The sequence below is a fragment of the Primulina tabacum genome, chromosome 6 (genome assembly GCF_025594145.1).
Source record: "Primulina tabacum isolate GXHZ01 chromosome 6, ASM2559414v2, whole genome shotgun sequence".
Classification (NCBI taxonomy): Eukaryota; Viridiplantae; Streptophyta; class Magnoliopsida; order Lamiales; family Gesneriaceae; genus Primulina; species Primulina tabacum.
In genome coordinates this window covers 31,727,837-31,754,387 of record NC_134555.1, presented here as the reverse complement: position 1 = coordinate 31,754,387, position 26,551 = coordinate 31,727,837, and the positions used below count along the sequence as shown (strand labels likewise).

Here is a 26,551-nt window from a genome sequence, read left to right as displayed (position 1 = left end):
GGTCCAAAGACATATGCATTACCTGAACTCAAATTGGGTATACCTTTAAAGAGGTATAAATAACATTACATCGAATTACAGCTTTGGGTATCTAAATTTTCTTTGCAGGAGATTTCTTGGCTGTGGTGTTGTGCTTGGTGTTGTGCAACACCTTATGCAACACCCGATTTGATTGCCAATTCAGGTAGTCCGCTCTTAGTTTGTAGCAGAAGGGCTTGATGTGAGCAGGCTTATGACAATAGTGGAAGATGAACTGTGGTTTTCATTGCTTTGATTTATAAGTTGACACTAGCTTCTTGGTTTGTGGCATCTTCATTTAAGGATCAACTTTCAAATGAGTCGAAGAGACTCTAATTTGTTTCGGCCTTTGTTCCGAGACTAGCTTTGAGGTTTGTAGAGTCTTCATAGGAGGGTCAGCCATTAAAGGGACCGAAATGACTTCACTTCTTTTTAAAAACACAGTTTATTTTGATTTGGAGTTGGAAGATTCACCATGTTCATACACGCTTTCAACATATCCAGGACCAGCTCTGCTATCCTTTCCCATTGTTAGCATTGCGTCAAGTTTTGATGAACTTGAGTTGAATTTTGCAAGAGTTATTGAGGCCTTCTCAAGATCATCCTTGGCTTTGCAAAATTCGAGGTTCTTTCTAACTCAATAAGATTTCAAATCGAGACAAACTGCTTTTTAACTCAATACTTTCTTTTGAAAGAATCAAGTTGTCTCATTTATTTTAAGCCAATCATCATACAACTCTTCATACATCATCTGGATAGTCTCTACAGTAAGCTCTTACTGGTCATATTCATGAATTTCTTCACAGTCCCAATGAAACGACCTCGATATTTTTTTTTCATAAATCATAAATTCTAAATACTAAACTAAATAAAATAATTTAACAATTTAAATCTCAAGTGCATGAAATAAAATCCTAAATCATCGGCTAACCAAAAATTCCTAAATCGACATTTGAAAAGATCGGCTAACAATAAAAATAAAGCATAAAAATATCTCTAATAAAAATCATTAGCAAAATCTTTAAATCATGAATCTATCTAGCTAGTGCGGAAACATAAAGGCCCTCGGGTGTGTACTGCTGCACTCGATCGACTCAATCGTCACCACCTCCAAAAATCATCAAATCCTGCATCATACAAACCTAGTGAGTCTAAAGACTCAACACGTTCTAAACATAGATAACAAATAATACATATACATCCACATACATTTAAAAATCATATTTTTATTTAAAATAATCTTTTGAATATAAATAAACCATTAAAAATTATTTGAGCATAAAAAAATCATAAATAGTAAAATTCCTTTTAAAATAACTTAAGCATAAATAAATCATTTTAAAAATAGCTTTAATCATCATCATCATAAATCATATATCATAAAAATCATTTTTATCATAAGCTTTCAATCATATATCATTTTGGGTGAAGTTTAATCCTTGAAAGTGACTAGCTTTTATCCTTTGGTCGACTGCAGTCTTAGCTCCCACGGTCCATGGGGGTGTACACTAGGCTCCACCGTGGAAATACGATCGTTGAGGTTCCCTCTGGGGCCTTTTCCCAAACATGGATTCCCTCTGAGCCTTTTCCCGTAAATGGGTTCCCTCTGGGGCCTTTTCCTCTCACGTTATCCCCACAAAATCATATATCATAAATCATATCTTTTGTCACAGTCAATTCACATTCCTCAAAATATTTTTCATTTTCTTTTAAAATCATAAAATAAGACAGCTTTCCAAAAATAACATTTTAGACAGTATAAATTGCACAGCTTTAACATAAATCATAAAAATATATATTATCATCAAAATTATCATTTTAAATCATATAATATCATTTAACATTTGTTATGATCCTTTGGGACGCTGCCAAGCGTTTATGAATTTTCCTAAGTATAAAAAGACTGTTTTGCCCCTGGACGTAAAAATTCTCAAATTTATCCTTTTCTCACTTTTAATGACATGGGATTATTCTAAATAATTATTTAAGCTTACATGAATTTTCTCATAATTTTATTTTGCTTAAATCGATGACTTTTAATTTAATCTTTAAATAAGACTTATTAACGCATTTTAATCCCGAATTAAACCAAACCTTAATATAAAATTCTCAAATTAAAAAATTAGACTTTTATTAATTATTTAAGCTTAAACCTAATTTTTCATAATTTTATAAAGGTTAAAACTAGGTGTTTCAATTAATTCGTTAATTAACGTTTTGTGCGGCGATTAAATCCCGGAAAATTCCGAAACTCATTATTTTGATCCCAAATTTAAAAAATAACATTTTTAGTATTTATTCTACCCTTGGGAACCATGAACCGCACCCGTGGACCCATGGTTCTATTTTTTGTTCTAAAATTCAAAATATTGACACCTAATCGAAACCACCGAGCCATCTCCCGATTTACTCGAGCCACGCCCGAGCCACCTTGAGCCAAATCCTAGCCAACCCACCTAGGGACCCTACTGACCAAGCCCAGCCCATATAACCAGCCCCTAAGTCGCTCAAAACCTCCTGGACAGTAGACACAATTCTGCATGTGTGGTGCGTGTGACTCTTTGCCAAATCTAGGACTCCTATCCCAACTAGGACTCCTCTAGCCACCTAGCCAACGATCACCTAGGACCCTCACCGACCCTGGACCACGCCCAGACCCTACCCATAACAGCCCAAGCCCTGGACCCAAGTAGCGAGCCATCTGAATTCAGCATCCAGCACCTGCGCGCTTGTGCTTCTTCACGGTTTCCAGCTTTTTCCTCCAGCCAGCAACGACCCAGCCGTACCAGCCCCTAACTCAGCCCTTACCCAACTTCCTTAGACCATAAAGGACCTACCTAACTCGCCCAAGCCCCAGCAGCGAGCCCCTCCCTTGGTTGTTGTCCCCTTACCTGCTCGCGCGAGGAGTCCCTGCTGCATGGGACTCCTCCAAAGATACGCGCCAGGGGTCCTAGCCATGCTAGGACCCTTCCTGACCCTGACCCACGTCCAGAACAAGCCCCCCTCGAGACCTGGTCGAACCCCAAGCCCCCATGCATAGTGATCGATCAACTTGAACCACACATGCACACACTCTTTAAGAAAACTCACGGTTCTTACCTCCCTAAATTCTCACGGTTTTCCAGCTTTTTCCTCCTTTAAATTTATCATGTTTTGTCTCTAATTCAATCATATTTTATCGTGTTTTGGCAGCGTGTCCGTTGGTTTCAAAAACGGTTTTAAAATAAGCGCGAAATCGTTAAAACTTTGAAAATACGCAACGTACCGTAAAATAATCGAACCCACATATTTTCCATGCATAAACAATTAAATCAAGCATATTATGATTTGTATGATGTTAAAATAGTTTAGGAAACGTGCTTTTACGTTTATAACGCTCGAATATACGATCTTCGGCGAGGGTGCGACGTTGGATGACCGGACGACGAAGAACTCCTAGCCTTTTTCTTCTCCTTATTTTCAAAAAAATTGTGAATGTGTGCAAGGTGTTCTCGGCTGATGGAGGCTGAAATATGAGGGTTTGAAGACTATGTTTAGTTATTTATAAACTTAATTACATATTAATGGGCTTTGGTTTTGGGCTTGCATGCTTAAGGGTAATTGGGCCTACTTAAATTAATTAAATTGGGCCCAATAACACTTAATTAAATAAATCATAAAAGTTTATAAAATAAATTTCCCAAAATTAATATTTTCTATATTTTAAAACTCCTTATTTGCCCAAAACCGGCTTCCCGGGAAAAATCGAGCTCGATTCGAAAAATAATTCGAACTCCAACATTTTTCGAAAATTTAAATTATTTTTTTTAATCATATTAGGAAGCCTTACCACTATTTAAATAAAAATACATATTCTTGTCTTGGTCGTCCCCGGTCTCATTTCCCCTGCCTATTATCGAATATTCGTGCAAAATCCTTATTTTTATGAAATCATGTCATATAATCATTTAATCATGCAATTTTACATTTAATCATATAGTAAACATCATGCTAGCATTTAAAAGCAATTAAATAAAACAATTAAGCAATTAAAATATTTTTGCATGCATGTGGTTTTCGTGGACTGATTTTTCGGACGTTACACCCAATTCCCAAGAGATTTTGCATTAATGCATAGTGACTTTGAGATGGTGTTGCGGTCCGGTGTTGCAGCACCAGTGGCAACACCAAGTGGATTGACCTGCAGTTTGCATGTATTCTTCAAAATGGCAGACAGTGATGTAAAATCATCTCCTTTACTGGATTTAAGTTCTTCATCAGAATCTTCATCACTCAAGAAAACTGTCATGCTTTTATTTCTGCGGAGTCGATTGGCACACTCATTAGCATAATGTCCATATCCAAAACACTCTATGCACTATACAGAGTCCAATATTTAATTTCTGGTTGAGCCATCACTTCATTTATCGCTTTAAAATACCCTTAAGCATATGTATGCAGTTTATTTCTGTCAGAAAGGCCAAAAGAAGGTTTCGATGGTTGCATAATTTTCTTCTTGTCTCTCATTCTCTTCAAGTAATCACAGAACTTTTTAGTAATCAAAGAGATTGACTCCTCACTGAGATCAGATTCATTTGCTTCCTAAATCAATTGTTGAAGAAGTCATTAGAAGCTTGCAATGCAATGGCCTTCCCCTTATCTCTTCTTTGTAGATCCAAATTCATCTCAAATTTCCTGAAAGGGCTTATCAAATATTCCGGATTCAATGTAAATGTGTCCTTCGACTCATCTATGGCACAAATCTTTATGTTAAACCATTCTGGAAGGGATCTCAGTACTTTCTGACAAGTCTTTCATTAGATAAAGGATCTCCGAGACTAAAAACTTCATTAGCTATGTCCCGAATTCTTCGTATTCAACAATGGTCTCATTTTCTTACATCCTAAGGCTTTCATATTTGGAGGTCAACATCATCAGTTTAGTTCTACGAATACTTTCTGATCTTTCACGGTGTCTTTGGAGAATGTCCCATGCATCTTTGGCAGATGTGAAATTTGTGATAAGGCTGAACATGTTGACATCAACAGAGGTAAAGATGGCATTGAGTGCCTTTGAGTTGAAATTTGATGTCTAAACCTCATCATTAGACCATACACTCTCAGATTTAACTCGGCTGTCACCATCAGCATCAACAATTCTAGGTGATGACCAACCATCTAGAAACCGTTGCTAAGTTATTTCCTCGATGGATTTTATGTGCATCCTCATCTTGACTTTCCAAAACGCATAATTCGATCCATCCAAGACCAGTGGTCTAAAGGCGGCACTTGAAGCCAATGCAATGCGTCCATTGAGCTATAGTTGAATTTCCCGTAAAAACAACGGTAAACCAGAATCAATCACTTAGTATTAGTATATCAAGAATTGGATGTGGTACCAATTGAAAGGAAATAAATATATTGTGTGTATCAGATTTTATAAAAAAAAAAGTACAGGAAATAAATATATTGTGTGTATCAGATTTTGTGTTATGGCATAGTATTGTCAATACGAGCACACAACATGCAGCAGAAGTTAATTATAAAAACACAAAATTAATTTTAATAAATAAATGACTGGCTTAAATTATGTATAAATAGTTGTACAACACCTCATGGAAAAAATTCGCTAGAAATATATGTAAATCGTTTACACAAAACAATACTAGTGAAAATAACAAAACCAAATTACTTGGCACTCCAAGTAATTAAAATGCATCAAAATAAACCAAACTAAAAACTAGATGCATAAATCAAAGTTGCTTAAAACAAATAAAAAAATACTCTTCGATCAACACATTGCATCAGTGTTATTCTTCAAGTGTCTTCAGTACCAATCCTCAACACGACATAAACGTGAATCAATTACTCAAATTCTTCGATATGAAAATTATCTTCTATGCATTCTCGGCAAAAGTCTGCTGTCCAAACCCCACGAAAAACTCACAAAAAACACACTTCCACGGATGTAAGGCGCTCCATATTATATTCAATACTTGATCTAAAAACAATTTTATGAAAGAGTCCTAGAAAATATGAAAACAAGATTTTCATAATAGGTAAAATATCTTAGAGAGAAATGTCATATTAAAAACAAATCCTCTAGTATCTAGGAATAAATCAAGTAAGATCTTATAATCTAAAAAGACAAAATCTTAAATTGATAATATCAAACATTAATATAAAATAAAATATTCCTTTCAGTTCCGATTAGTGATCAAGCTCCATTTTGATTTGCTTAGTTTGAATTTAATTAAAGGTATATAAAGCAATTTTTATATTGATTAAATAATTTGGATTCGAGATAAGTTCGTAACATCACCATCTTGCGATTATCTTTGCTTAATTAGAAGGCTTTGATTTAAATGTATTAGATCGACTTTTGGCACAGTCAGTTACTAAAGTTAATTAAATTGATCGATCAATTTATTTTTAAATCAATTGACTTAATATTGATTGTTTTGGTTGGTTAATTAGTCAATCTTTTTGAGTAGGTCTCTTGTGAGACGGTCTCACGAATCTTTAACTGTGAGACGGATCAACCCTACCGATATTCACAATAAAAAGTAATACTCTTAACAAAAAAAATAATATTTTTTCATGGATAACCCAAATAAGAGATATATCTCACAAAATACGACCCGTGAGACCGTCTCACACAAGTTTTTGCCATCTTTTTTTGTCCTAAAATAATAAATATCAGAAAAGCTGTATAATGTTTTTATAAAATAAAATTTTATAATGACAAATATATTGTAATCATGAAAATAAAATAAATACATCCAAGACCATTTGAATAATTACTTGATGTCAAAATAGGTCACCATAAAATCCACATCAAACCAAATAAAAACTATATTCCAAAAATCTAAACATGAAATGATCTGTCTCGTGCTCTTTCTCAAATCAAATTCATTCGTTCAAATTAAATCCATCCACCAAACCGAGCATTAGTTAGCACCTTATTTTTAAAAGCACTTCATTTCAAAACGATTATCATGCGCTTTAGATCCTAATAATAACTATGTGTCATAGCAAATAAACTTCTTTGCCACCAACACCACATTTACAAATCACAGAGCTAGAAAATAATGTAAATCTGAAATGTATAACTGGCCACAAGAAAAACAAATGTTGATAATTGTTTCTACAATTGCCAAATTGGTAATTTAACCTTTCTGTCATTTAGTTTGAACCACCCCCACCGAAAAGAAACTGTGTATCTAGTTACATGCAATATTCAGTTTGAGAACAGATTTTTGCACCGAACCGTTCATCTGAAGAGCGAAAATTCAAAGAACCTGATGTGGGGAAAAAATATAGAACCACGGGTCAGGTACAAAACTTGAGTATGTTATCTTAGCTCCATGTCCTATTTGCTACCTTTAAATGCTGAAAGAGAGAAGAATGACCTTGTTGCTGAAAGAATATGTAGAAGATAATATTAAAATTTGGAGATAAAAGAATGCGCATCACGGAAAACTATAAGAGCGAGAAACACAAGCGACGAGCAAGCTGACCTTTGGTAGTGGTCACAGAAGCTGAAGCATAGCCCTCGTGAAACTGCTGGGATAAACTCTGAGAGTTGGATTTGCCAATAATTGCTTCAGCTGAAACACATTCATTGCATTTATACAAATACATGAGATCCCCACTGATATAAATGAGAGAACAAAAAAAACTATAATTGAAATACAGAATATGAGGAAATTGTGAGGCGCATAAAGTACCGGAATGTTTTTGGTAGCTTTCATAAGTAGCTTTTGAATGTCCATTGTTAATTGATTGGAGGGTTGCTTTTTTCACCAGATTTTCAGCACTTCTTTTATTTACCAATTTTGAATCCTCGGTGTCTTCCTCTCCTTCGGAAAATACAGTCGGACTCGACCAACCAATTGTATTTAAGTCATTCTTACTCTTGCGAGCAAACTTTAGAAGCCTCTTAAATCCCTTAGGCACATCTTTTTGGAAGGACATTGGTGGAGGATTTTCAGCATTGCCCCAGTCAGTGATATCAGGTTCATTGTTTTCCTCGAGAAGCATTTGTGACAGAGAATGACGAACCCGTGAATTTGATGTGTTAACTGGGGCTACAGAAGCAGGAGATCCCATTTCATAAATGTGGCCATTGGATGTACTGGAATGATCTACATTTTCCTCTATTTCGACCCAAGCTGAAGGCGAGATGGCGGACCCTTCTTCAATATCAGCTTCTAGTTCTAGATCTCTCACCCTATCAATGACATGGTCATTGGTGGAGTAAACTTGGGTAAGGCTCTCCTTGTCTTTACATTTTTGGGGGCTTGTAGCACAGAACTCAGGTTCCATCAATGTATTGATCTCTGATTCTCCAATTTCATTCTCTTGATGCTGAATCAAAGGATCAGAAGAATCGAAAACTGACTTATTTTCCTCAGTTGGGATTGGGTATGAAACAGTCATCAATGGTTCTTGAGATTGCAAGGATGCTTTAATCTTTGAGACTGGATTAATATTGGAGTTAGTTCCAGAGCCTTTGCGAAGAAAAGGCTTCGATTCCAGTGGAACAATGGTACTCTTCTTGGTAACCTTGCTGTATACACTGGGTTTTGCCGAGGAAACAGGATTTCCAGGTGCAGTTAGAACTTTGCTTTTCGTTGTTTTGATCGTTTCTGTTACAGAGTGCTGCTTCTTATCAGTAGTGCTTGTTGTGCTCTTCGTCATATTGTTGTTCGATTTTACAGGCCTTGGCTGTGCTTGAGGTGTCTCTACTTTTTTGCTCGACCGAGAAACAGATGATATTGGATGTGATTTACGAGCTTGCATGGCACCAACAGAAGTTCTCCCCGTAGAGACCTTGGTGGGTGACACTGCTGAAGCCCTTGGAGATGGCGCTGATGGCCATGATTTACGTGTGGTGGGCAGAGAAGATGCTTTTAGTGAAGTTTTCTTAATACTGCCAAGTTTTGGAGACTCTGGTTTTGGTACTTCAGGTTGAGACACATTTTTCTGTGGCTTCTGGTGTTTCTTTACAATTTGCTTTTTACCAGCATCTCTCGTGTTTGCGAAGGCCAATTCTGATTTTCTTGAATCAAGAACCTGTTGCATTACCCTAAACTGTTTGTCTTTCTCTGCTTTCCTTCCCCCAGTGTCTCCTCGAAGTTTCTCATCCCTCTTTTCCTTGTAGTGGTCATAAAAACCAGCTCTTTGTTCATCTGGCAAGCTTCGCCTTTTGCTACAATTGGGCACAGCAGTCCTAAATTTCGTAGGCTTGGTCTGTACCATCTTTATCATCAAATCATTTAGTTCTGCTTCAGTTTTACGATTCCATTCAGCCAAGGCAGCTTTTTTCTGGTCAAATTTAGTCGATTCGATTGGAAGAGTCTCCTCTTGTGCAAATGCTAGACCACATTCTGTCCCTCCCGGTGAGTTCAGTTTCACATCTAAGTCGAAATGCTCAACAGGAACATCTTCAAAAGTAACACCAGACTGAGCTTCAGCTGCTGGTGAACTATTCACAATTTCCACATTTTTTAGATTATTTTGGACCTGAGGAACATCTTCTAAAACAGATTCCTCGTGGTACCTTGAAGATTCTTGACTAATTCCACTACTCCATCTCCTCAGTACAGATTTATTTCCACCACCAAATGCATTGGACGAATGTCTGGCATTCTGAATATCCCCAATTTGATACTTTTGTTTACGTTCAAAAAGACTTATAGCATCTTGCACACTTATTCTCACATTATTCTCAGATTTTTTTAGTGCCTCTTCATGTCCTTCTTTATCACTATCAATTCCATCTGGATTATTAGGTAACACCAACCTTTCTCCGGCAGGAATATAGTTGAGATTCTTGATAGATATTGCGGTAGATCTTCGAGATCCAGACCGCCCAATTTGTATCCTTCGCATTGGAGATGCTGACCTCCTAGGTGAAGTAGATCTTATGAGAGAGCGACTTCTTTCCACTGATGTTTGCTCTTCCTCATTTGAGAAAGAAGATTCCTCATGGTCTGATGAGCTTTGTCTCTCCATCTGTGCAACTTTTGCTGGAGAAGCACCATATTCTACTGGTGGCCCAGAAGCTAATGATCCAACACAATCATTATTCCCTTGGTTTGAAGAGACTCGATCACTCTCCAAAAACTGTGTGCCGCTTGAAACAGGAGCCGACTGATCTCGTACAAGTTCTATGTGCTTGCTAAAGGAATCCCTGGAACGAATATATGTGCATTTGTATTCATAAATAATTGAGAAACAGAAGAGAAGATAACTCCTTTGAATTGACATGACTTTAATGCAACCTATTCTAGAGCAAGGAATACCTCAAGTATATCGATCCAAAATGGGTAGAGAACTTCTCTAAATCAGTCATTTCCTCAACAGAATATCGAGAATCGACGGCTTGATCAAAAGCAGCAGTCAGTTCTCCTCTTAATGCAGTGAGCCTCATGTCCATGGCTCGCAGCAATTCATTTCTGTAACCAACCAACAGCTCATACGATAGAATATGACATTCCTTAATTACAAGTAGCAGCAGACAAACTAAAAGACATACTTGGAAGCATCTGATCCTTCAGTCTGCAAATATACAGTGAACTGAATAAGCGTATGCAAAGTGGATGTACTAAATCATAATTGATGCAGTACGCATAGACCAAAAACCAATGAAAGAAAATTATAACATTACCTTTGGTGTTGACGAGGAGCCATGAGATGAGCTGCTATCTGCCAGGACAAAAAGGAAAAAAATGAACTCAGTATATTTTCGACTATGGTTAAATGCTTGAACTTTCATCTGAATGGAGTGGTAATCTGAATGGAATGGTATTGCATTTTCTTTGTGAGTAATACCATAACTTAGATGCTCTTGACAGCACAAGTCATGCATGTTATAAAGGTAACAACTTCACGTGAGAATTCTTGTTAACAACTGCAACGGAAATACCATTCTATAAAAAGTGATCAAACTAACCTGTTTTGCCACTTTGGACCTCAGATTCCATATCCTGAAAAAAAAAAAAACATGACAACTTACTTTTACTTACAGCTTAACTCAAGGTTTAAACAGCTACTTTTACCTTTGCATACAAAGAAAGGTGAAATCTTCGGGCTTCCTCCAGCTGAGACATCTCTCTTCTAACGGCATTGGTGATGTCCAGCATATCAGGTGAACAAGTTATATGTAGAAACCTAGTTGATTAAAAAAAAACAATACAGTAGACTAATCAATGATAATAATTGAACTCTAAAGAAATAAACTACCAAAACATTAAAAAAAATGATTTCCAAACCTTTCCAGTGTCGACTTTGTAAACCATTTTAAATCACGTGGGTTTTTGGGAGGTTTAAGTTTGTACTTAGCATCAGATCCTTCTGAATGCAAAGCATTGATTTCAGCTGAATGCAGTAAAAGATGCTCCAAAAGTCCAGATGCTATTTTATTCTCTTTCTTGTTCACATAGCACACACATGCCTCATACCTTTATATAGGAACAGCAAAAATGTAATATTGACGAGGCAGATCAAAGCGCAAGACATGATAGCAGTGTTCTACGCGCCAGCCGACCGCACCGAAAAGTGCTAGTCGGACAGCCTAGGCAGCAACGACTGCCTAGTCAGTCCTAGGCTACCGAAAAATTGCCGTTTTTGGAATTTTTTCTTGAAAAGTTTTTTGGGCTTTTAATTTAAATTAAAAATCAAATTACAAAAAAATAAAAGTAATTTTTTATAGACCTTAAATCAAAGTTCAACAAGAAATACAATTTGTTGTCTTACCCTAACACATCAAACTTCATCTTATTATGTTGATATCGTGGAATCCACCTAGTCCCTACGGCCGCCTAGGCCCTGGCTGGTACGAGCGTTTAGCGAATTTTAGAATCTCGCATAATAGATTGCAAGATTTCCGATAGGCAGTTTCGCAAGTAAGTGAATGTGTCGATCAAGAAAAAAAGGGTGTTTCCCAGTAATCACTAGGTACATTAAAAAAATACAGATAAACTAAGGAAACTCATAACCTAGTTGAGAACACTTTAATAAATAAAATACAAAGCAATCGCACATAAACGTCATGCAACATTGAGATATTCTTTTGCTAACCATTGCATGCAATTGAATAAGTGGTGGAAATATAACCTATTTTGGCTTGGAGAAATCTGAAACTCGATGTAGTCCAATGGCATATCAGCATCCATAGCAACATCCATCTTCATGAACAAACTGACCAAAGAAATTTAAAATTAATACTTCAGCCAAGATTTACAGATGCAAATTATTTCCACCTACAAATAAATTTTGATGACCAAAAAAAGGAAACAGATAGAAACCACCCAGGCTTTACCAGAGTTTCTAATTTTTCATAATCTTAAACTCTAATTCATCAAACGATATAATCCTGGTGGCAAAATCACAAATTAGAACTGTTGCACAAGATTTGCTCCACTTGAAAATAATTTCACCGACAAGATACGATTTATTAATGCAAACGCAGATCATAGAAACATGAGGTATGCCAATACAAAGCAATCGATTTTTGCACAGTAGCACAAGCACCATAAATATCTGAACGGAATAATGCTACTGACCTTCCACATTCCAAAATATATTGCACAGCCTAATCGCAGTAAAAGAAATTCTCCAACAGTCACAGAATAACACCATACGCTACACATTTTTCTACAGAGAATAACAAACGGCACAAAATGTCCACGCTACACCCATCCAAAACAGAAACCGAACCGTCCAGAATTCGAATTCAAAATTTAAACTTTATGAATCAGACTGCACATCTACCTCTCAGGATCAGATCTCGATTCCAATAAAAGAACAAAAAATACAGTATTACAACGACACAGCAATATCCAAATCCATCGGAAAAATACGAAAAAAAAAACATCAATAAGCAACAAATTTCAAATCCTACTACCACTCACAATGCGTTAAAATAAAACTGCATAAAATAACAAAAAAAACGATAAAAATCCACAACCTGGCAAAAAAAAACGCAAATCGAGAGTAGTAAGTACTCACTGCAGACCGAGAACCGGAGCTCAGGATAGTTTGAACTTTAAGCTACCCAAAAATAATAATAATTACACACACAGTGAAAATGAGATCTCAAACAACAGCTGAAAATTCCAAAAAAGTATTGATTAATAATTAAGTCGAATCAAATAATTTAGCATTACTTGAATGTAGAGAGAGAAACCTGAAAAGTAAGCAGGAACAGCCTTCAGCTTTGAGTTGCGTGTAGAGAGAGAAACCACTGCAGGATTCATGTTTATTTTATTTCTAAAAATTTTCATTATATACTCCGTTAGTTCTAAATATTTAATTTGATTTGTTTTTTAAACAAATATTAAAAATAAATTTTATATTTTATTTAATTCATTAAAGTTTTTTCAAAAATTTATTATAGACATATGCTAATAAATAAAAAATTAAAAAAATAATTTTTTATTAAACTTAAAAATTGAATTATATAATGAAAAACAATCAAAAAAAAGATAAGTGTATATAATTAGGATGGAAGGAATAATTTTTTATATTAATGTTTTGAGATTTTTAGTCGGTGAATTTTAATTTTTTAAAAAAGAGAAGAAATTATGACGTGTGTGAAGATTATAACAAAAGACTGAGAAAGTTGGTGAATTTAAGAAACAGATTCGATTATTAATCATTGGTGAGCAAGTGGTGTAGTAAACGAAAGTTTAATCTAAGTATTTGTTTTGATTTATTACCACAAAAATATATTAAGATCGAAGTACAACTATTTTTGTTAGATGATTTTACAAATTAGTTTTATGATTCAGATCTTTTATTTGGGTTAATCATAATAATATTATTTTTTTGTCAAAAATATTACTTATTACTGTTAATATGGACATGATTGACTATCTCACAAATAAATATCCGTGAAACGATGAGAGACCTACTATTATTTAGGTTATTATTACGGTCATATTCCTTTTTAATTTCTAATAATTTAATTAATACGTTAGAGTGATATACCGTACAGTATCGAAATTTTTGGTATACCGTAACGATAACGTAGCGAAATTTTCGGTAATTTCGGTATATAGCAATCGATTATACCGAGATTTTATTACGGTTTTGGTTATATTTTATACCATGAAAACCTTATATTTTTAAAATTTTATAAATTTACCGTTAAAGCTATTACATATTTTTAAATTTTTATATCTTGTTTCGGTATTTTGATATTCCGGCATATACCAAAATTTTCAAATTGAAACATTTCATGTTCGCAATCTTGATTTTGATGTTAAAAAAACTTGTTATTTTGTTACTAATGATTCTACCTAAGTATGCAGGAAGCTGGAAATTATCAGGATTCGAATTGATCAGTTATCGAGCCAAAACTGAAGCTATCGAGACGCAAACTGGAAGCGCCAACTAATCTCCTAAACTGAATCAGTTCCACTGATTGTCCAACTGAGAAGCAGTTCAGAAGAAGACCTTCAGAAGCCCGACCAACTGATGAAGAGTCCAGCTGACACGTTCAACTGAAGCAGCGAAATCAGTTCAGCTGACGGAGCCAACTCATTTTGCCGAACCAGTTCAAGAACATAAGTTAGGAATCAATCAGTTTGCAGAACATGACAGGCTTATTCAATGGAATCCAGTTGTGCACACTGAGGAAAAGTTATTGTACGATCAAGGTACAATAATGGACGTTGCAGCAAAACTTAAAGACAAAATGTTCCAGCATATATGTCGGAAAAGTCGAGACACGAATCTGAAGGAATGCATTCAAGCTACAACGGATACTGTTATTGAGTCTCACTGTACGATCAGTTCACGCCTATAAATAAAAGATCAGTGAAGACCAATATATCATTCTAGAAAAAGAACAAGTGGGTGGAAAAACAGAGAGGGCACGCTTATTGCATATCAGCTTTCAAGAAGCAATCAGCCCAGAGAGAACACTTCAACGTGTTATCAGCTTATATTAGAAACACAATTCTCTCAGTGTGTGAGAACACTTTCGTGTTGTAATAAAGAATCAGTTCTCTCACACACACACACCATTCAAATATAGTCTTGCACAAAGACAATAAATTTGTGCATGTAGTCTTTAAGACACAAACGTTAAACAAGTGCTGGTTGGAAGTTGATGCCTTCAGTCTAGTCTAGGAGTTCAGTTAGGCAGTTGGGTAAGTTCTAAGATGAGTGGGTTGTACAAATCAATTGTATAGACTAAAGTCTTCTAGTGGATCCTATCCGAGGTGGTAGAAGGGGTGACGTAGGAGCAGTTAAAGTCTTCGAACATCCATAAACATATCTTATGTATTAAATTGTTTAACTACTGTTTTAAAACTGATTTGATCAGTTAGAGCATATGCCGGTTCAGTTTTCACCATAACCGAACTGATATATGTCATAACTGATTCCCTTTTTTTGGTTATTCAATTAAACATGATCTAAAATATTTCAGTGTTTCTTAATGAAGGATTATTTCGAGTGTTTTTCGCTTAGTTTAATATCAAACTCGATTTAATTTATCGGTGTAAACATTCTTAGAACATGATCTATTGCAGCTCTTGGAGAATATTGTGTTTGAAACACCTCAAGGTACCCAACACACTATCCTTCAAATTTCATAACGTTATCGTACCGAAAAATTCGATATAGTTACCGCACCATACTGAAATCTTCGGTATACCGAAAATTCCATAAATTTAGTATTTTTTTGGATATTATAATTTCGGTATACCGAAAATTCAGTTATTTTTCTACCCTAAATACGCTTGCGAAAACAATTTCTTTAGGTATATATATATATATAAGTATTTAAAATAAATGTGAACTATATATTATTTTAAATTAATGAATACTTAAATTTGAAATTGTTATTGAATGCAGTTGCACCCATCCAGCCTGAATATAAGGTTGCATTTATCCCCAAAAAATATATTATATCTTTCAAATCGTTAATTTGAATTACAGATTTCAAATAATTCAATCTGGACTATAAAATAGAATAAGTCACGGTTTCATTGGTCTATATCCGTAAGAAAGATCGATCTAATCCATACTTATCGTCAAAATTAATATTTTTGGCAAATAAAGTAATATTCTCTCATAAGTAGGGTCGGCTCAAAAATCTATTTTACAAAATTAATCTGTCATACTGTCTCACAAAAATATATATATATATATATATACACACACACACTGATATATACAAAATCAGCAAAAAAAACTAGCCCGAATTAAACAAGAAAAAATATATTATTCTGAAACAAACCCAAATATAGATTATATTTCGACATAACCTAAATCAGCAAAAAACTAGTTGTAACTAAATAGAAAAAAAAATTAAATATTATTCTGAAACAAACCCAAATATAGATTTGTCTCATTTTAAAATCATTAATAATAATATTAAAATATTATTTTTGATACGGAAGTTATAATTTAATTATGAACTAAATTTTGTTGGCTGCGAGCCATCGATATAGACATTAGATTTTTCAGAAAAAGTTAGTCATATATACCATCATTTTTCAGTTCAGAATTCAAAGATCGGTTTGTCAAAGTTACCACGTCCCCAACACATACGGTTAAAACTGGAATTATATTCTAAAATCGCCATAAAAAAAATCGGATTATTTACTTATACATAAAATATAAAAAGGAAAATAAAATTTCTTAAGAAAAATAAAATTAAAAAGTGATGACGTATAAAGTATTTCCTGCAAATAACATGCGTAGCCATCGAGAAACCCTACGCGATTGTGCTTTCAGTTTACAATTCATTTAAAATTAATGTTTGGAGTAATGAGTATCTATGCTGGGTAGAACAAACAAAATATTGTATTTGAGCTCACATCATTACCATAATCTATTATTTTTGAAAAAAATCACCGTCATCTGTTACTTTGGAAAAAACTACTACCACTCGGTTCTACAATTAATTAATGATTTTCTTCTCAAAAACATTACAAAATAAATATAATATATGAAAATTTTTTAAAAGAAAATTGATGAGAAAATGATTATCATTTCTTTAAAAAACCAAAAGAAAAACACTAAATAAAAAATAGATAGATGTGAGATCGAGTGCTTGTAATTTGATTAAAAAATATAATTGATGATGATGGTTTAAATATTTTAAATCATACAAAAGTCTTGTATCACATTTTTATCGCTTTTATGGCAAAGGTGCATAACTGTTGCATTCCAATAATTTCACTGCTTGTAATTCACGTAATTGAAGTCATAACCTTGGATTTGACAACAATATCTCAAACATAATATTTCGATCTATTTCTTTTAGAATATGTATTTTGTGAGACTGTCTCACGAATATTTATCTGTGAGACGGGTCAATCATACCGATATTCACAATAAAAAGTAATACTCATAAAAAGTAATAATTTTTCATGAATGACCTAAATAAGGTATCCATCTCACAAAACAAAACTCATGAGACCATCTCATACAAATTTTTGTCTTTATTTTGTGATAATTCCCAACTCAAGAACAAATTCCAATTTTTTAAAATTTAAAGGAAGAAATTAACTAAATGGAATGGTCCAGTGGTGAGGCCGATCTTAAACTAGTGGAACTATGGGCTTCAAAAGTGTTCACGGCACTGGGTATACGAGTTATTTTTATTATTTATTTTATCACAATTTGTATTTTAAAGGGAAAAAATTAATAGATAAAGATATTTAATAATTCTAATGCAATTATTCCTGTAAATAAAAAATTATAATGAAATAAAAACTCATCATAACATGGATGATAGGAGAAAAAATTACTACACAATTGTACTTCATAATAAAATTTAACAATATTGAAATTATACTTTACATTTTTAATGTGCATGTATGTATCGCATACCAAGATATATTAACACATATTATTAAATATTAATCATTAGAGCAAATATTTTTGGATATCTTAAATGAAATAGAAATATCCCTTCTTCCATTTAGTAAAACTGCCTTTATATTTTTTATTTTCATGAAATGTTTATCATTACTGATAGACTTAATTTAATTGTGGTGATGATAGTCAAAACCAGTAGATCGTTTTAGTAAAACAAAAGATAGTATAAAAACAGAAGTTCTCGTATCGCCTTAACAAAGCAGTACTCTTTGAGTACTTATCGGCTTAGAAAAACAGAAGCAGAACAAGACTTTTGTTGAATCAGAACCTATCGATCTTATATTAAATATTACCGTTACTCTACCAAGTACAAGTATTAAATACATCATTAATGTTGTACAAAGTCATTTAATAGGTTTTACCAAATATGACATGAAATAAGACTGATTGTTCTGAAGCTCTTTGCTGGAACCTTTTTATGTAATAAAGCTGATTCTATCAGAAGTCAAAGAAGCCGTTTTGTTTATAGACGTTGGATTCAAGACTTCTATAAATACACAAGATCAACGACGTTTATAGGTGACCCAACACCGAAACAACGTTTACATTCTCATATATACGAACGTCGATTTGAGCACGCAAAACTACTTATCATCTTCAAAGCTCAATATACAGAAAAGCAGCACACGCTTCACATTAGTTATCTGAACTTTTTAAGATCATATTGTGCTGACTGTTTCTTACTCTCTCTACAAACATATTCAAGTTATTATATCTTTGAGAAGAGTTTATAAACTGGAAAAGAGTCTTTCCAGAACTTTGCTGTATTCATCTTATTGTGTTGAGAAACTAAGAGTTTCAGTAGGCAAAGGATAAGTCCTGCTGAAGTGGGTGTGTACAAGTATTGTACTGTAAAAAACAAAGTCTTTTAGTGATACCTTCTGGAAACAGAAGAAGGAGAGACGTAGAAGATTTTATCTTCGAACTTCCATAAACAACCATTGTCTACTGCCTACTGTTTTATTGTGTTTCACCATACTCCATCGGATCGTTTTTGCACTATTTATCATGATCAGCTGGAATTACTCTTGAACAAGATTAGCTATAATCTCTAACAGGATTCTAGCACCTTTTGCAAAAACGACCGTCAAATGAACGAGTTTATTCACCCTCATCTAAACTCTATATCGATCCCTAACAAGTGGTATCAGAGCAGATTTTTCTTGTTCTATATTTACAACAGATATGGCACACTTCAACAAGTTTTTTATGTTCTCAAAAGAAGATTTTGATGACTGGAAGATCCGGATGCAAGCTCATCTTGTAGCTCAAGACGATGACATGTGGTTTGTTATCACAAATGTTCCTTTGAAGATCTTAAAATCTAACACTGCTATTGCTGTTACTGAGGGAGCACCTCAGATGGTGGAGAAGCACAGAAGTGAATGGACTGACGAAGATAAAAAGAAAGCCAATCTTGATAATGTTGCGAAGGATATTCTTTGCAAAACCCTCGACAAAAATACCTTCAGCAAAATCAAAATGTGTTCTACTGCTAAAGAGATTTTGGAAAAACTCATCCAAATCTGTGAAAGAAATGAGCAGACGAAGGAGAATATACTGTCTGTAGCAATGCAGAAATTTGAGAATCTGAAAATGAAAGCTGGAGAAATTCTGAATGAGTTTGATGAACGATTCAGCAGCCTGGTTAATGAACTAACAGCTCTTGGGAAAGAGTATGACAACAGAGAAATAGTACTCAAGGTGATGAGAGCTTTACCCAGAGAATGAGACGTTAAAACAATGGCTATGAGAGTCTCTAAAGATCTAAATAAGTTGGAGCTACATGACTTGTTCGCTGACTTAAAAGCCTATGAGTTTGAACTGGAAGTGAGAAGCGGAGAAGAGCCCTCAACAAATCTACCGACCAAGGCTCTTGCTGCTACTACTACTACCGTTGCTGCTGCTGCTGTAGTTGTTCCGCAAGCATTACCTGCTACCATCATTGAGAGAACTTCCGAAAAGACTTCTGAAAAGATCAGCAATGATGTTATATCTCTCTTTGTGAATAAATTCTCCAGATTCATGAAGAAGAATCACCGAGCCTACCAAAGCTCTAACCGGAACTTCAAGAAGGATTCACCACCTGGTGACATGGCGTGCTTTAACTGTGGAAAGATCGGTCACTTTATTGCTTATTGTCCAAAGCCCAAGAAGGATGACCAGAAGAAAAAGGAATATAAGAGGAATGACAAGAAATTCAGAAGAGACCGCAAAACAATGATTGCTGAGGAAAGCAAATCTAAATGGGCGAATTCTAGCTCTGAGTCTTCTGACTCAGAAAGTCATTCCAGCGAAAGTGATGCAGAAGTGATCAAATGTCTCATGGCAGATATTGAACCAACCTCGACATCTGGAGAGGTACTTGACTTTGACTCTGACGAATTTACACGAACTGATTTAATTAAAGCACTGCATGACATGGTGGAAGAGTACTCAAGACTTTCTCAATCATTCGAGAAAGTTAAGATTGAAAATCAAGACTTAAAAGATCAAGTCAGTAAGTTCACTTGCTTGCAAGAGAAAAGCTGCAATGATTTAAAAGTTGAGATGAATAAGTTAAAAATTGAGAATGAAAGAGTGACTTCAGATTACCAAACAATGAGGTATGAAAACCAGAAGCTATCTGTTTTGGTAAATGCATGGAACAAGTCTTCTGTTTCCTTAGAGAAGATGCACGAGCAAGTTCGAAGTACCATTTGTACAAATAAGAATCCCCTTCGTAACATGATTTCTTCTTCATATAGATAGATATATGATCTATGGGGCAATTACTTAGAAGTACATTTTGTGCTACAACCCTTCCTATCTGATAGAAAAGGATCCCATGATCCTGAACCGATCTTACCTAGGATCGCAAATCCCAAGTTTGTCTGTGAAGAGCGGATCTAATTGTATTAGTGTCTAGAATTGTTTTCTTCTGTGTAATACTAATTGATAGGGCCTCATTGATAAGTGCTACAAGATATCGTGCATTGGAACCCATGGTTATGGACCCGAATCCGTTAGTATGGAACATTCTCTTTTCCAAGTGAAATCCCCTAGTATATGAAAGAGTGAAAAAATGCTTTCGTTGTTGTGAAATAAGAAGCCTTCGTATCTTAAAGCACGTATTTAATTTATTCGGAGCTATTAGAGCGGGATCCACTTTTTGGGGAATATGAGTTGAAGCAATAACAAGAATATTTCTATTGGAACATCTTTCAGAGAGATGGTTCACTAATAGACCGAGGGATAAGTGATTCGACTCATTCACATCCAGATCAAGAATGTTTGGAATCCATATTATGCAAAGAGACATTGCTTTTGCGAATTCGAATTGAAGGGTGATATAAGATCGGTCTATTTCCGGAATCATATCCATAGTTAGTGCATTCATCATACTTAGCAGTTCCAGCTCCGCACTTGGCCCAATGTGAGTTGGATCACTTAGCCATGCTTCATAATTGGAAAAACGAGCACCGTGGAAATACATGCCGCTCAGCCAAAGAAAGATGATGGAGAGTTGACCAAAATGATCACTAAAGACTTTTTGAGAGATCTCCTCCAAATCGCTAGTATGGCTATCGAAATCGTGAGCATCAGCTTGTAAGTTCCAGATCCAAGTGGTAGTATCTGGTCCTTTAGCTATTGTTCTTGAGAAATGACCCGGTTTGGCCCATTCCTCGAAAGATGTTTTTACGGGATCCTTATCCACCAAAATTTTTACTTCTGGTTCCGGCGAACGAATAATCATTGAGTCTTCCTCTTTCCGGACAATACATACAAAGAGACCCGCCAACAGTCAAAATGAGTAAACCTTTGAGAGATTTTTCTATAATTAGTTTGTTTCTCTTTTTTCTATCTCCCATTTATATCTTTTCTTTAGTTCTTTACTAGAACTCGGATCTTTAGTATTTTTTTATTTATTACCTGTGTCTACTATTTAGGCAGAATACCGTCACCCGTTCTTACTAAGAAACTGAAAGAAACCTCAAAAATGGAAGAAATGGTGGAAAACGAGGAAGAAATTGATACACAAGAGAAATAGAAGAAAAGATAAGAAGAAACGTGGCCACCCCCTATAAATTTGATATCTTCTGCTACAAAAAAACTTATAACACCAACCCCATTCGTAATTCCATCAATTACTTGTTTATCAAAAAAATGAGTTATTTGTGTTAATCTTCTTATCGACCCAGTGAAGGATGTTGTATAAAAAGTATCTATATAAGCACGATTATATGACCAATCATATATAACTTTTATAATTTTGTCCAAACGACTTCTCTTAGCACCTGTTTTACCAAATGAATTGATTAAGTCGAAAATACGAACCCGCGCGAAGAGTACTGATTTAACTCTAAGAGAAGGGCCTAATGATCTCGATGCAACTCAAAAATACAGGCATTTGTGGGTACAATGCGAAAATTGTTATGGATTAAATTATAAAAAATTTTTGAAATTAAAAATGAATATTTGTGAACAATGTGAATATCATTTGAAAATGAGTAGTTCAGAAAGAATCGAACTTTCGATCGATCCCGGTACTTGGGATCCTATGGATGAAGACATGGTCTCTCTGGATCCCATTGGATTTCATTCGAAGGAGGAGCCTTATAATGATCGTATTGATTCTTATAAAAAAAGACATGATTAACTGAGGCTGTTCAAACAAGTGTAGGTCAACTAAATGATATTCTCGTAGCAATTGGGGTTATGGATTTTCAGTTTATGGGGGGTAGTATGGGATCCGTGGTGGGGGAGAAAATCACTCGTTTGATTGAGTACGCTACCAATCGACTTATACCTTTTATTATAGAGTGCGCTTCGGGGGAGGGGGGGGGGGGGGGGGGGGCATGCAAGAAGGAAGTTTGAGCTTAATGCAAATGGCTAAAATATCATCTGCCTTATATGATTATCAATCCAATAAAAAGTTATTTTATGTATCAATCCTTACATCTCCTACTACTGGTGGGATAACAGATAGTTTTGGTATGTTGGGAGATATCATTATTGCCGAACTCAATTCCTACATTGCATTTGCGGGTAAAAGAGTAATTGAACAAACATTGAATAAAACAGTACCTGAAGGTTCACAAGCGGCTGAATATTTATTCCAGAAAGGTTTATTCGACCTAATCGTACCGCGTAATACTTTAAAAAGTGTTCTGAGTGAGTTATTTAAGCTCCACGCCTTTTTTCCGTTGAATTCAAATTCAATCAAGTAGAGTGTATTAAGTTCAATTATTTTATTTGTAGCAACTAAGTAGTTAGCTTGTCGGAATTAAAGTAAATAAGAATGCAATTTTCTTTGGTTGGTGACCTAAGATCTAATTGTAGAAAGAAGCAAAAGTTGCGGATAACTCTTTTTTTTACCTAGATTTCCCATTACTAATTAAGAAGTCTTTATCAAGAAAATAAAAGCGTGCGTTCTTCCTTTCGTGACATTAGGCAAATAAAACGAATTTCGCCTTACGTAGATAATCAAATATAGAAAAGATAGATATATAGTTTTTTATCTTTCTGCATCGCCCAAAATCTCATTTTCACTAAAAATCCTGGTTGTGTCGCATTCTAGCAAATCTTTCGATAATTTGTCGCTGGTTTTAAGAATGAGTGATTGCCCTTCTCCAACCCTTACTGCCCAACCTGGGAACGGACAACTAATGCGTTCCCGATACTTGGGATCCTATGGATGAAGACATGGTCTCTCTGGATCCCATTGGATTTCATTAGGAGGAGCCTTATAAAGATTGTATTGATTCTTATCAAAGAAAGACAGGATTAACTGAGGCTGTTCAAACAGGTGTAGGTCAACTAAATTATATTCTCGTAGCAATTGGGGTTATGGATTTTCAGTTTATGGGGGGTAGTATGGGATCCGTGGTGGGGGAGAAAATCATTCGTTTGATTGAGTACGCTACCAATCGACTTATACCTCTTATTATAGTGTGCGCTTCGGGGGGGCGCGTATGCAAGAAGGAAGTTTGATCTTAATGCAAATGGCTAAAATATCATCTGTCTTATATGATTATCAATCCAATAAAAAGTTATTTTATGTATCAATCCTTACATCTCCTACTAGATCTGACCAACTGCCCATCCTACCTCCTCTACGTTCTTGACAGCCCATCTTTGTCTCAGTAGAGTCTTTCAGTGGCATGTTTTGGTCTTCTTCCCCATTATTTAGAAAAAGTGAGCCACCGGTTCAGGTACAAGATACTATCATTACTGCCTGGACAGTTAGACATCCAACCCGTAATTGCAACGACCCAATTGCAAGAGCGGAGCTCTACCAACTGAGCTATATCCCCCCGAGCCAAGTGGAGCATGCATGAAGCAGTTAGATGCTTCTTCTACTCTTATTCTTTTCCCTGGCGCAGCTGGGCCATCCTGGACTTGAACCAGAGACCTCGCCCGTGAAGTAAATCCTTGCACCTATGCCTTACGGTAATGATTCCTCTGGCATTACGACCTTTACCACAATGATGCTGTCCATAGATCAAATTATTTCGTGGATTGGATTTCACTTGATTGTCTACGGTTCCATTGCGTGTGCTCGGGGTAGAAGTTTTGTATAAATGTATCGCCATGCTATTGCTATTAAGTATTTTTATTTAAGTTCTTTTCTTTCTAAGAGGTGGAATAGAATAACCCCGTTGAAGCGTAATGATCATACGTCTGCAATGCATTGTATGTCCCATAATAGGTCTCATTCTTCTACCCTTTCCCGGAAGTTGATGACTATTCATAGCTATTACCTTGACACCAAAGAATAGTTCGACCCAATGCTTTAGTTCTGTCCTAGTTGATCCTGATTCAACATTAGAAGTATATTCATTTTTCTCCAATAACCGAATATTTTTGTCTGTAAATATTGCATATTTGATTCCATCCATAAATAGATTTTCTTACTCATATTGAAAATGAAACCGAGATAGTTACCTTTCAGAAAATTCTAACGACAGGGAGAATTTCTTCTTCTGAAGGTGGGAAAAAAGATAAAATGAAATAAAACGGATTAGTAATCCAAATAGAATCGTTTAAAACTCATGTAATGAACCTCTTTGGTTAATACCAAAAATGGGATAAATCGATGCGAAATCTCATCCGTTAGATACGGTAATGGGACACCAAAAGAATTGATGAGCCGTATGAGGTAGGAAAATCTCAAGTACGGTTTTAAGGGAATGAATTAATCCACCTATTCCGACCGAGGAGAAGGGGCCATTCGCCAGGGAGACTCTGAAATTGCGGAGGCTTGGTTTGATCAAGCCGCTGAGTATTGGAAACATGCTATAGCGTTTACTCCAGGTAATTATATTGAAGCACGTAATTGGTTGAAGATCACGAGGCGTTTCGAATAAAAGAGGGTGCGATTTATTTAGTTTAATAATTCTAATATTTCTATTTAGTTTAGAATACTATATTACTATATATCTATATATATAGATATTTGGTATATTAATTATTTGGTAGCCTCTTCAGTCTAATAAAAAAATAGCTCATCCCTTTGCTTTGTGGAAAGATCGATTTTATTATATCCCTTCTAAGCGTTCTTTATTAATATTTTTTTAAGGATCCTATTTGTGCAGTGTCGGGCTAGAGCCTCTATTCAGAGTGATTCTAATTATTTTATTAATTCCAAAAATTGTATTTTTGTTCATCCAATAAGTTTGCAAGAAGTTTGACCCCCTTTCATTTTATTTTTTTGGGGGTCATTTATTTCGGTTTTGGATTTGGGACGAATAGGTTCAAGAGATGAGAGAATTAAGGATACCCACCAGAAAGACTAACCCAATCCATAATGATATACCGGAAAATAAAACTTTTTTGTTACTTGACCAACCATCAGGAGAAGCAAATACGACGGGTACGCTAATCAATAAGATTGATGAAGTAGCAATTAATGCAAAAACAGCGAATTGGAAAATAATAGTCATGCTTTTAATCCTCCAAGATACCAACAAATAAACTATACCATTTGATCCCTTTATCAGACAAAAAATTGTAATAAAATACATCATCAAGGGATTTTATTTTAGTTTTACCACGAATCGATTGAACTTATTACTACCCCTTTAACCCTATTCGTACATGGAGGGGAAATGGAATTTTTTTTATTTGACAAAATGGCATGTTGGATTCTATATACGGATAGATAGATAGATCGGTAGATTAACACCTGAGATTTTTCTACAGACAGTAGTGGCATCCACCCCTATAGCCATGATCTATTCGTAAGAATAAAATAAAAATTGTCTTTCGGAGAGATGACTGAGTGGTTGATAGCCCCGGTCTTGAAAACCTGTATATTGTTGAACAAACGACTATCGGGGGTTCGAATCCCCCTCTATCCTCTTTTTTGTTCATTGAATAGATTTGTTTCTATTGTATTGGTTTTGACCGGATTGATATCAGAAAAAAAGGGGAATGGCTTGGCTATCCCACCTAGCCAAGCGAGAAAAAATAGAAAAATAGATTAGATATAAATGAGTTGAAAAAAAAAACGAATACGTTTTAAGTATAATCTGATTCCCAATATATGATGGAATCTAATTGATTCCTACTTCAATTCAAACATTGGATCCGGCTATTCACGGAACGTGAGAAGAAGATGATTAATCATCTGCTTCCGGAAGAAAACGAAGAATTTCTTGTGAATC

General features: G+C 35.1%; 1 protein-coding gene across 1 annotated transcript; it reads right to left on the bottom strand.

Annotated features, from left to right (window-relative positions):
- Positions 1-7,085: 7,085 nt before the first annotated feature.
- LOC142549233 (uncharacterized) lies at positions 7,086-13,256 on the bottom strand. Its single transcript, XM_075658071.1, has 11 exons — positions 13,192-13,256; positions 12,120-12,203; positions 11,276-11,464; positions 11,063-11,174; positions 10,957-10,990; positions 10,672-10,709; positions 10,540-10,562; positions 10,307-10,459; positions 7,727-10,194; positions 7,517-7,606; positions 7,086-7,415 (listed from the first exon to the last, which is right to left on the bottom strand). Exons 2-11 carry the CDS (start codon positions 12,194-12,196, stop codon positions 7,369-7,371), a joined length of 3,231 nt encoding a protein of 1,076 aa, XP_075514186.1. The 5' UTR covers positions 12,197-12,203; positions 13,192-13,256; the 3' UTR covers positions 7,086-7,368.
- Positions 13,257-26,551: the final 13,295 nt, after the last annotated feature.

Excerpts from the sequence above, each read along its gene's own strand:
- LOC142549233 (XM_075658071.1), bottom strand. The coding sequence starts at position 12,196 with ATGAAGATGGATGTTGCTATGGATGCTGATATGCCATTGGACTACATC. Across the intron at positions 11,175-11,275 it reads ACAAAGTCGACACTGGAAAG|GTTTCTACATATAACTTGTT; the intron begins GTTTGGAAATCA and ends TTAATCAACTAG. Across the intron at positions 10,460-10,539 it reads GAAGGATCAGATGCTTCCAA|AAATGAATTGCTGCGAGCCA; the intron begins GTATGTCTTTTA and ends GGTTGGTTACAG.